Source organism: Triplophysa dalaica, chromosome 16 (assembly GCF_015846415.1).
Source record: "Triplophysa dalaica isolate WHDGS20190420 chromosome 16, ASM1584641v1, whole genome shotgun sequence".
In the NCBI taxonomy this organism is placed as follows: Eukaryota; Metazoa; Chordata; class Actinopteri; order Cypriniformes; family Nemacheilidae; genus Triplophysa; species Triplophysa dalaica.
The window spans coordinates 13,813,231-13,826,304 of NC_079557.1; the positions used below are offsets into that span (position 1 = coordinate 13,813,231).

Here is a 13,074-nt window from a genome sequence, read left to right on the forward strand (position 1 = left end):
TGAGGAACTCAGGATGCATTTTTTAAGAATTGGATTGACAGATTTCTTTAAAACATTCCTTTAAATTCCTTTAAAACAATAACCATGCTGTCATCTTTCACTCATCCCCATGTTCCAAACCTGTAAGACTTTTGTGGAATACACCTGACAGAATGTTATAGACTGACAGTGTCAGTCACTTACTTTCTGCCTAACATCTTATATCATTTCATTTTCCACAGACATACAGATTTTTATATTCGTATACAGCCATTTAGAAAATTTTTTTTTCCATAATTTTCTATTTAAATGTGTTTTGGTGAAATTATCATTTTTGTTTCATTGTGTTAACTACTAACTCAATTTTTCCTAAATTGAAAAAAAGTGTTGTTTCTAATCGCAATTATTTTTTGAAAATGAAACTGGAGGAACAGATCAAAATAACAGAAATGGTGCTCTGTGTTTTTTCAGACCTTAAATGCTGCTAACAAAACAAGTTCATATTCACTTAATACAATAGTAATATTTGTAGTCCTACATACATTTAAGGAAAGTTAAAATATATATATTTTATGTGATAACCTTGATTTTGTATCACACTTTCCATGTGTCTTGTCATGCTGTCAAGTCTTACACAATGCTGTTATCTGACTTTATGTCACTCCTGAGGTTTGTTTTGGTTGAAATTTTATAGACATTGCACTCTTAAGAGTACTTGTTTATTTCAACCCAGCTACTGGGTTGTTTCCACTCATGTTTGGGAAAAATAAACCAGCAATTGGGTTAAAAATAACCCGGCATTGAGTAATTTTAACCCATTATTGTGTTATGTCCAATATTTACACAGCATGGTTTAATAACACGGTGGACTGGAAAGACCACAATACATCTAGAAATGATTAGTAAATTAAAATTGTATTAATGTTTTCCACGTCTGTACTCTGTATATGGATTAACTAGCCCTTTAAACAATTCATGCCACAAAGTTGACAATTCATTAATATAGACTAATATAAGATAAATTCAGGCAATGAATGTATTCTTTTTTGAAGAACGGTCAAAAAAGTCTGTAAATCTCAGACTTTTCATTGCAAATATGTGAGCAGTGTGACAGAAGATCTCTAATACTTCAGATTTCAAACTTCTGGGGTCTTTTTCTCAGGAGAAAGATTTTCATTTTTGTGAAATGTTGTTGTGAAAAAAACTGAGAAATTGAGAACTCAGTTGTGATTATTTATTCCTCTAAGTATTCTATCTGTTCTAATCTGCATGTAATATCTGTGAGGACACAAGTAGTTGATTAAAGTAAACTCAAAGTGTAACCGAGAATGAAAGATTTAAAAGCCTCCATCACCCCAAAGCTAAAAATATTGCGTTTCAGAGCAAAACGCTGCACTCTTAAGATCATCTCTTAAGAGCAGGCAAGGCTTCCAGGAAACAGCATGTATCCTCCTCACACGCTTAGATGCTTCAAAAGGTTCTTCATGTTTCAGTGCTTTTAAGAAACTTGCACTTTTAAACAATTCAGACTCATTTGTCACCTTCGGTTTGTTTAACATTTCGGGATAGTTACAGCGCAATGACTTCAGTCTTGTGACCATCACACTAATGGACCGACAGTTGTTTTTCATCCTTTTTTCCGCGATCAGCTTTTGTCAGAACGACAACAGATTTAACCACCGTTTTTTCCAATTCCGTTCCATCAAAAGCTATTTATTTTGAGCAAATGTCACTTGCAAATGCCTGGTGATTCAGTGATCTTTATGCGTGGAAAGGGGCTTTCGACAGGGTCGGAGATTGTCTTTTTTGTTTCTGAAGTGCCTGGCCCAGCATGGATGATCTTTTCATTATCATGAAGTGCTAACCCGAGGTCAGCCCGAACAAAGTTATGATTAGATTGATCTGTAATCTTCGGCATTTAGTTAATTATGTTGCTCTTGAGGTGGCCGTCCGTGTCAACGTGGAAATCCCTTGAACACCGTTGTCATGTATTGTTTAAATGGTTCTCCAATGCTGTAGGACCATGAAAGCAATGTGCTTTCAACTAATCTCTGTTGTTCTGAATTCAATGTCATTACTCACATACTTCACTGAGCCCTTTGGCAACGAAATGAGAAGAAAGACACACTGTTTTCACCTTCAGCTGATGAGAACATACAAGTCGGTCACCGACCTTTGGTCTCCCTGGTAATTCGTCTGTGTAACCGAAATCTTCATTTTTTTAGATCGTACAACATTTTGGCTTGTAACAACCATGTGGTTTTTATTTATATCCCGTCTAATGATTCATTTGGTTGAAATTACGATTCCGGAGAACATAGGTCAAAGCGGAGGGTTAACACGACATCGCTTCCAAATCAGAAACGAGTTCAAGTGAAAATCAGGAGAGTTGGCTCATGTGTTTTCTTTAGCCGAGCGTCTCCACGCATTGATCTGGAGAGATGCCTGAAGATGCCTGGTTCATGAGCAGCGGCAAACGAGAAAATTAACCATAATGCTATTTCACGGTATTCCACAGTTGGAGATCACCCCTGCCTGGATCTACACAGCCAAGATGATGGGAAGAGACTGCACCAGTTCTTATGGTCACTCTGCGTGAGCGCTCACATATTTGTTAGCCTCTCATTTTCTATTCATGGGAACGAGCTCTAAGCTCCCCTCCCATTCCAAAGATGAGTATAATAAAAAAATGAGAATTTTAAAAGGCTAAATTGGGCCGCATTTATATGCAAAAATACAGAACGCAGAAGCTGCTGGGAAACTCGCAAGGCTGATTGCATTCCTACTATCAGTTGTTTTAAAATAAAAAGTGAGAAGGGCTCACAAATGACTTGATGAGTGCAGGGCCTCATATTTAAACAGGAAGTTTGGGCTGGACATGTTACGTCATAGTAATGAGCCATGTGTTTTCATGTCAATATACAGTATATTTATATTTTATATTAGTTATTATGGTTATATCTATATTTACCCTTTTTAAGTTACTATGTTTTTATTCTGTACAGGTGCTTTAAATACTAAACAAATTGTAAAAATGCTTTCGAAATAAACTTGAATTGAATGATGTACTACAGTACTTGCAGGGGAGTGACAGTCTCATGTTAGGGAGCGCTTGATTTGAGTTTTGCCTAAAAAGTGAGTACAAGATAATTTGTCAATATTTCACTTACTTTTCCCAGAAAAGTAGAAATGTTGGACGAGTTCCAAGCTAATTGAGATGAGCGAAAGGCACCAACAGTCCAATTTTGACGATCCATTCATGGGTAATAAAAGAAAAAGAACAATGTGTACTGTCTTTGATGCGCAAAAAATATTTCAGAAATTGTAAGCTGGTGTTAAATATATGTGATTTTTCAAGAGAGATTTTATTATTAGTAATAGTTTATTTTATTGCAATATAAGCAGATCACTTTTAAATTAAGCCATATATCACATACCCAGTATAGCGTATAAGAAGCCTATCTGCTTTCTAGAAATAACACATCAGAGAACATTGTTGTTACACAATGCACAGGGAATTAGGTTTTTCACAGTTTTTTCCTTTTATCCCGTTACAACTCCTATTAACCTTCGCTATAGAAACGCAACATTGGCTTTTAAATCTAAGAGATTAATTCCAGTAGTAGTTTATTTACTCAAAATAGGGTTGCTGCTGCACGGTTACCTGGCTTTAAAAATCTGGCATTCTTTCTGAATAACAGTGAAGCTCTGACTTTGCTTGGAAGAAAGGACATGGTGATGCATTGATCTGTGACTTCCCCATGGAACAGGATGGCTGATGTTCGTCTTCCCTCTTCTTCATGTTAGTATAAGCACCATCTAATTCTGCATGCCAACCAATCCAGCGCCATCTGCACATTGTCTGGGTCGCCACCGGCGAGGGGCTTTGGCAGCGGTTGGCTTGTCGCAGAACTTGGCTTATTTCTCCTCTGTTTTTATCTCTATGCACATACTTTTGATGGCGGTGTTTTATCCCGTTGGCCAGGCTTTGTTTGGTCTTGGTATCTCCTCTAGCAGCTTGTGTTTATTTTATGGATTTCTGGCATGAGTCTTTAAACAAGTGATAATGTTTTACAATACGTACACACCTTAACCCCTATAGAGAAAGGAGAGATGGGGATTGTTGAGCTTCGTCTGTATCAGATGGCTTTTTCTGAGGAACGAAAAATAATTGGACAAATATTAAATATAGATACATATATTGACATTTTAGATTAAATAAAGTATAAATATATAGACATGTAATAGGAGGGCTTGAATGGATTTACAGCGCTCTGATTTGCTCATAACTGTAATTATGCGCAATAACGCCCTCCTATAATGTTCACAACTAGTCCACCGATTGGCCTAAATTGGTTAAACTGGTTGAAATAAATAAAGTGGTTAAAGATTTATCATTCCACTTGGAAACACCAATTTTGGTTATATTCAAATTATATGAAATGACTCAACGGATGATGATCTGTGAAATAAGGATTCACTAAGGATTTGTTTATCAATATATAATCGAACAACCGTTAGTAGTGAAGTTGCTAAGCTTGTAATATAAAATATAAAATGCTTTCTGTTTGAAACATAAAATGTCAAGTTTATAAACTTTCTTGTACATGTACTTAAGTCAAATGTAGTCAAACTGTAAACTAAAATTATACCAAAAATCAGACACAACAGCTTTAGTTATAAGTCATTATTACTGTTGCAATTCAGAGTAATGCAAGCAGACAATTGTGAAAACCGATTTTGTATGCACTTAGTTTAGTTTAAACAGTAAAAAGTTACAGATTGCAACAAATGAAATGCTTTATATTCGTATGCCTCTTGCGGTCCATTTGGACTTGCAACAGAGCAGAGACTTCAGACGCATCTTTCTCAAATTGTCCTTGACAGCTGCATTTAATCAATTATGGCATTCGATTCGGAATGAGCTCGGTAATTAGAAACATTAAAAGTAATATTTGTGCAGTTGTACTGAAAAGATGACTGTTGTCATCCTTACAGAACTACATTGCAATGAATTTCCCTCAAGGCACAAAGTGGTAATTCAAATCAGATCCCTATGAAGTATTAGCTAAAGTATTCAGTACAAAAGGGAGAGAAAAAATAAGACCAGATAAAATGACTTTGGATCTTTTTGGCAGTCTGTAATAACATATTCAAGATTCAAACCAGATTAGTTTGGATTCTCTTTGATTTTGAAGGAATCTAATGAACCCCCTATAGCCTCATTTCCCAAATGTGCAGTGGGCATCTTGATGGTGTTGGGTGATTATATCCGCCTGTTAATCTTAACATTCCAAAAGCCTGCAAATGAAATGTTGACAGAGGGAAATGAAAGTAATTTATACATTGCTTTTAACAGGATCACGAGAAGTGTGGTTTTGGCCTTGTTGCAATTGCGTGGTCCCTTAATTATAGATCCCTAGCAACAATCTGTTGTTCTGTCATCTCCGATCAGAGCTGAACCACCTAACATGACACTGAAAGGTCATGAAGCTGCTTTCTGTGGCACGGTATCAAAAGCACACTGGCTTACTTTATAATTAAAGAGAGAAACGCACCTCACCGAAGATCAGAGGATGAAATGATAGCTATCGACAGTAGACCGTAACTGTGTGACATAAGCCTACAGCAAATTATTACCTCAACAAACCAAGTGAATTAATGTTGAATTAATACTAATGGATAAAACCAAGTACTTTGGGGGAAGTTGAACTGTATTAAAGCATTCTACACAACACGTACTCTGAAAATCTTAGAAAAAACAGGAAAAAAATACCCCATCATTTATTCAGCCTCTTGTTATTCAAAACCTGCATGACTTACTTTCTTCTGCAAAAAACAAAATAAGATATTTTGAAGAACGTTAGTAACCAAACAACATTGGCCCCCATTGAATTCCGTTGTATGGACGGACATTTCTCAAAATATCTTCCATTGTTTTCCACAGAAGAAATAGTCATATACAGATTTTAAACAACATGAGGGTGAATAAACGATTATTTTTTCGAACTCTATCATAAAGGACATAATACTTTTCATTATACATTGCTATAATTATAAATTCTAACCTAAGAAGAAGTCTAAGGGTGCATTAAGCATCTCTTATGTATGAGATCATTGGAAGTTTTTTTAAAGTAGGCGAGAACACGTAATTACAGCGATTTCTTTTGAATTCTCAGTTCTGAATTCAGCGCCGAGGTGGCAGTAACACAGACTATAATGAAGTTCACAGCTCGGCAGTCAGAATGCAAACTGAAAGTAGTTCGTTTTGTCAATCCACCGATATAGTTCCTAAATGAAGTGGTAAGCAGTTTGGAAACGTGTGTTTTTGGCAGCACATGGTTTTTATTTGTGCCAGCGCGTTTTTATAGGCATCTTTGCCTGCTTTTTTAAATGACAATAAAGCCTTTATTTGTGTCAGAAGAGAAACATTTGAAAAAGGCTGGTTTATATTCCCCCGAGCTCTTGAGCATGTGTTCATGATTAGCTTTTGATTCTTTGTATCTTTGTACATTTCAGGAATGAAAGAAATTATTCTCCCTGTCTGTGTTTATGTGGGGTATATCACGTTTTTATTATAAATGTTATTAATATTATTATTAATGTATTTTTTCTGTTTGAATATAGCCTGAAGATCCTTACCATAGGATCTGTTTTTGATTATAAAATGTATTATTCTGTATGTAAACAACCACAAAGCTGCATAGCTCAACATCAATGCTTTTCTTGAATCTATCACTGTGACCGCAATTGTATGTTCTGCTTTTCATTCTAGCTATAATAATGTCACTGAATCCGAACATCTATCCGTGGGACAAATATGAAAAAGCAAATAAATTGATTTCTGGCTTATTACAGTCTTGCATGATATTAGATGAAGAAGATGATAAAGGCGCCCGGTTTTATAGGGACTCGTGTAAAGCCTGCGCTTGCCTTTGGCCATTCTCTTACAGCCAGCAAAAAGACTCCAAAAAGGTCACCTTACATAGCGATCCCAGCCCCATAGAGACAGAGGTTTTCCTCTCCTGAACAAGAAAATCTACATAGTGTTCCCAGATCTGCCTGGTTAAAGCTACTTGATCCACATCCATCTCCCTCATCTAAATTGGGCCAGTGGGTCGAAAGCGGTGGAGCCCTGTGAAAAAGAATCACCAGTTTGCATGACCGTGGGCAGTCTCCATCAATCAGAAACACAATGCTTAAAGGGAGAAACCGGGACGGGGATATTCAGCTGCTCTCTCTCCCCTTACAGAGCAGTATAGTGTCTCAAATAGTCATTGGAAATACATTATAAACGGATCAAATGATAGTTCGCCGTTCTTGGTGACTGTTTTTTCGTAACTGACGATTAAAATGAATGTGTATATAATGTTAGATTAATGTTTTTATATATTCTTCTGACCTTATCAGAACCCAGCAGTGAGAAATCATTTCATAGTTAATGCGTCTTTGTATTGCAACATGTGCCAGGAATAAAAGCGACTCTTATCTGCTATAAAAACTTTACTTCTGTTTGAGGTCAATTTGACCCTGACATAACAAATTGTAGAAAAATAAAATAAACGAAATCCAATTAGGCAGTTGGCAGAAGCGGACCTCTACAGTACGCACAAATCCTTTGGATTTGAAATTTGCTTGATTATACATTACAATTGTTTGAGACAGTTTAATGGAGTGAAGATGCACCAAAAAATAAAGATGGGAGAATACTTGATACCGAAATTTTGGTCGACTCACTTTAAAAAGAATAATGCATATGATATTTTATTTACAATATAATCTGTTTTTACAAGATTAAGAAAACTCATCAACCTTACATGTCACTGTTAAGCATCTTTTTATGTTTATTATTTTGTTCTCTTCAAACAGAGCAGGAGGGTTAAAACCACAAAACTTGTTTTCTGTATGAACACATACACTGTCTTCAGATCTCAACCTGTGGTCCTGATGCACGGGAAGAAATGTTTTGAATTATGCCTCCTGTTGTTGCTTTAAAGCCTGGAGCCATTGATGACTACTCAGCTTGAATTTTGTGCATTTGTGTGTTTTAGCAAACGCAACGCCGTGTGACCTTTCACCTCCCAGACGGATCTCAGACGGAGAGCTGCGGCGACAGTGGGCTGGGAGAGCAGGAGTCCATCAGCGGGGCCAGCACCACCCATCCTCTGCCTCTGGGCTTCCTTCAGGAAGAGTACTATGAACAGACCTCACCAAACAGCCGCACCGAGGGCGATGGGAACTCCGACCCAGAGTCCAGTGAGTACCGACCGCTGTTTTTTTACCAGTACATTTTCAAAGTTGAAAAGGAGGAGACGGAGATACAACTGCAGGGGCCACCAAGTAACCTTGACTGGCAAATTGCTAAGGAATGTTTTCTTTTTTATTTTGATTAAACGTTTCAAGCCCCTAAGTGCATAGGTATGTAATATTATATTCTGGAGATGCACCGCTAATAGCCGATAGTTTAAAAACAGCCGATGATCAGAGCCGATACATCCTGTCAATCAAAAGGAAAATGCATTTGTGCTCTGTGTATAGAAAATGTTAAGAAATATCACTAGTCTGATGTTCAATAATAAAAGCCATTATATGAATAATAACATTCAGAAAGTTAAGAAATATTTATTTAATCATTAGAATCAGTGTCGGCAGATATCGACTGAATAATCGGCTACTGGTATCGGTGGATAAATGTAGTATCGGTGCATATCTAACATATACCATGGGGTCAAAAATTCTTTAATTGTAAATTTAGGCTATTGCCACCCTAATGTATGCATTTGCACCAAAGCGACCTACAGTGTTTTTCAGTACGTGTGTTCCCTCGGTATTGAACCAATGATCTTTGCACTGCTAATGCAATGCTCGACCAAATGAGTATAAAGGCAAATTCAAGTTTTTGAAAAGTGTAGAATGAGAAAAGTTGAGACATAAACTGAATAATGAATATTTCATATTTTCATGTTTTAAATGAACAGTCATCATTTATGTCATAAATCAAAGCTCATTGATCATGTTTCTCTACATAGTTTGTATGAAAGGTCAGTTTTCTTTGGCTCCATTGAAGCATACAAGATGCTCTTTGGAATATTTTCAAATCATACTGGGATTACTTGGATCATCAGGTTTTGGAGCTCTTGCCAGCTCCAGTGCTGATGCCATTACAACAAAATGTTGTACCAAATACTGAGAAATGGAAGAAGAAAAGCCGTGTTAAACTTTTCAAATTATAAAAATGTAAAAAATAAAAAGAAACATAGGCCTATTCACAATTTGACATTTGAAACCACTATTTCTATTTGTTTGTTTATATATTTATATACTTTAATCAATAGACTTGAAAACTTTTTTCTACCATGCCTTGCGTGCCTATTCTTTTTATTCATGTGCAATATTATTATATTCGGGCAGAGGGAACATTGTTGCTAAGTGAACATTATGCTTCGCTCTATAATAGCGCTTTGCGGCGCAAATAATGTTTGTTTAGGGAGGGTGTTTATTTGCTCAACTTGTTATTGTTTAATGAGGCGCAAAAGAGCTGGTTAGTATTTACTGCTGGGCTACTCTGTATCGCCCATTAGTTTGACCGACTGGAATGTCTGACCGTAAGCTTGCTACGTCTTCTTCATCATCCAGCTCGTAAAGCGCACTTTGTCTTTGATTCTGGCCGTAACCCTGAGGCGCTTGAATACAGTAGGACAGTCCAATGGTCTGGCGGATCCTTTGATTCTGGGGTTTGTTGCAGCGTTATGGTCAGGAATCAGTGGGTTGACTGTGATCAGCGAATCTCTTCATCCCTCGCTGGCCTACGCATCGATAATATGGGCAAATTACCATAGCGTTATTCATGTTGTCAGAGGCAACACGAGTTGGAAAAAAGAACAGGATGAAATAAATTGGCTTGCATACACCTGCAGATTTCCTCGCTGTCTGCTGTGTAAATGAGACAATAGCATCATTGCCCGAATCGTGAATGTCTTTTCCATCTGCACTGTAGCGGGGCTTTGACGCTGGGATGGAGGAAGTATAAATGCATTTCTATGGCTCTACCTCTGCTAGGCTATTTAAATACACATGATCTCAGATTAGAAGTTGTCAAACCGGCCTGCTGTGTAGGATAATTCAAGAGGTTCCCTTTAAATTTTGCTTTGTCCATACATCTAAATCAATATTTTTTTTTCAATGTATACTTTTAATAAGCCATAGTAATAGTATATACAGTTGTTGCAAGATGCATACAAACACACTATTTTTATATAAAAATGTTTTGACTGTAAGTACATGTAACAGATGGTTATAGATATATAAACCACTTTGCAAGACATAAACTCTTTGTCATGATTCCGCTATCATGTCATGTTTATTCTTATTCTTGCAGCGGAGTCATGACTAAGTCTAGGGTTTTGTGTGGGAAGGACATGGCATGGCTTAGATATTGGCTGTCATGCTCCTTCTCGTGTCTCGTCTATGGCCCCGCCCCTCTCGTCTCCTCGTTAGCTTCCCTTGAGTGTTTCATTACCCACACCTGCCTATTGTTAATTATCCTTTGTTCGTCTCCCTATTTAATTTCCTTGTATTCTCTGTCCTGTGCTCGTTTGTTTTTGTACATACTTGAAAACCTGGATGTCCGTTTGCTTGTCTTAACTCTTGTACCAAGGATTTATCCATACGCTGTGTCCCAGCGTTCAATTCCAGTGCTCTGTTCCTGTTTTTGATCCTTTTGATTTTTGTTACAGTTTGTTACCTTACGTGAGTTTTTCGTTCCTGTTTGGCAGTCTTGGTTTATCCCCTGTATTTTACCCCATTGTGGGTTTTTGTTTTGTGTTTATTAAAATCTTTTGTTACCCCGTACCGCTGCCTGCATTTGGGTTCTTCTCTATCACCACACGCTTCGTGACAGAACAAACGAGCCACTAATGAACCCAGCAGGTAGTAACTCGTCCCAGACTTGGTGGCAGTCAACCTACAATGAGGTCCAGAAAGGCAACGGCCCTTTTCCTCCCCAGGGTAATCGGACCCTGGATGAATATGCACGGGGATCGGTGGCTAGGCGGGGCTGTCTCCCAGAGGTCCTAATGAACTCGTATTTCCTTGCTGGCCTGGTCAGTCCTCCTCCGCTGGAGGAACGGGAGAGGATGATCCGGGGGTCTTTCCAGGACCTGGTAAAGGATCTCTCGTGCAACGGCCCCCGGGACTCCTCCCACTTCCACTTGGATTCCGTCCCGGAGGACCGGGTTCTGACCACTGGGATGGTGAGGTTCGCCAGTCCATCCTACTCACCTCCCGTCTGCATCCAGAGGAGACGCCCACGGAGGCAGTCGTGGGACTCCCCGTCCGACTCCTCCTGCATGGAGCTAGCCGTGCCTTCCACCGCCTCTCTTCCATCGGCCGCACTCCCTGTGGGCCGTTCCCGGAGGAAGAAGTCCAAGAGGGGAGAGCGTTCCAGTACTGCCCAGCATCCGGTGTTCCCGAGGCTGACTTTCAAGCTGGTCCAGCAACCGGCACCAACCACTTCCCAGCCGGCGGAGAGCGCTGCCCAGCCGGTCCCGTCCGGCACTCCCGGGCCTCTCCAGCCGGTCCCGTCCGGCACTCCCGGGCCTCTCCAGCCGGTCCCGTCCGGCACTCCCGGGCCTCTCCAGCCGGTCCCGTCCGGCACTCCCGGGCCTCTCCAGCCGGTCCCGTCCGGCACTCCCGGGCCTCTCCAGCCGGTCCCGTCCGGCACTCCCGGACCTCTCCAGCCGGTCCCGTCCGGCACTCCCGGGCCTCTCCAGCCGGTCCCGTCCGGCACTCCCGGGCCTCTCCAGCCGGTCCCGTCCGGCACGCCCGGGCCTCTCCAGCCGGTCCCGTCCGGCACGCCCGGGCCTCTCCAGCCGGTCCCGTCCGGCACGCCCGGGCCTCTCCAGCCGGTCCCGTCCGGCACGCCCGGGCCTCTCCAGCCGGTCCCGTCCGGCACGCCCGGGCCTCTCCAGCCGGTCCCGTCCGGCACGCCCGGGCCTCTCCAGCCGGTCCCGTCCGGCACGCCCGGGCCTCTCCAGCCGGTCCCGTCCGGCACGCCCGGGCCTCACGATTGTCTCACCCCAACCCGTTTGTTATTTCTTGTATGCCCCTAATCATGTTTTCAATGTTCTGTTGGTTTTTGTCTGTTACCCAGTCTGTCTTGTCTTGTTAGTTACCCCTTGGTGAACACCTGGAGGTGTTCATTTGAGGGGGGGCTTATGTCATGATTCCGCTATCATGTCATGTTTATTCTTATTCTTGCAGCGGAGTCATGACTAAGTCTAGGGTTTTGTGTGGGAAGGACATGGCATGGCTTAGATATTGGCTGTCTTGCTCCTCGTGTCTCGTCTATGGCCCCGCCCCTCTCGTCTCCTCGTTAGATTCCCTTGAGTGTTTCATTACCCACACCTGCCTATTGTTAATTATCCTTTGTTCTAATGCCCTTGTATTCTCTGCCCTGTGCTCGTTTGTTTTTGTACATACTTGTAAACCTGGATGTCCGTTTGCTTGTCTTAACTCTTGTACCAAGGATTTATCCATACGCTGTGTCCCAGCGTTCAATTCCAGTGCTCTGTTCCTGTTTTTGATCCTTTTGATTTTTGTTACAGTTTGTTACCTTACGTGAGTTTTTCGTTCCTGTTTGGCAGTCTTGGTTTATCCCCTGTATTTTACCCCATTGTGGGTTTTTGTTTTGTGTTTATTAAAATCTTTTGTTACCCCGTACCGCTGCCTGCATTTGGGTTCTTCTCTATCACCACATGCTTCGTGACACTCTTGTCCAGAAGAACTTCCGGTTAAAATGTTTTTTTATTTTTTATTTATTTCACATATATTTAAATCATCATTTACTCACCCTCAGATTGTTTCAAACCTATTTCTTTATTCTGTTGAAAAGTAAGAAACATATTTGGGAGAATGTTAACAATACTTTAGTTCTGGGACATCATCTGTTACAATAGTGGAAACAATATTGTATTTTTCTGTATTTTTTTTGTGTTCTATTGAACATAATTAGATTTTTAGAAGAATATTGCAACAAAAAATGTTTTGGAGCACCTTTAAATTTTTACAACTATGGAAGTCAATGATATCCTGGAA

At 40.1% G+C, this 13,074-nt stretch overlaps 1 protein-coding gene across 1 annotated transcript in view; it reads left to right on the plus strand.

The window, feature by feature from the left end:
- Positions 1-13,074, plus strand: part of pcdh11 (protocadherin 11) — a 156,924-nt gene that overhangs the window by 89,189 nt on the left and 54,661 nt on the right. Inside the window, exon 5 of the mRNA XM_056769768.1 lies at positions 8,031-8,235. Coding sequence (XP_056625746.1) covers positions 8,031-8,235 — 205 coding nt within the window. The remainder of the gene's footprint in view (positions 1-8,030; positions 8,236-13,074) is intronic.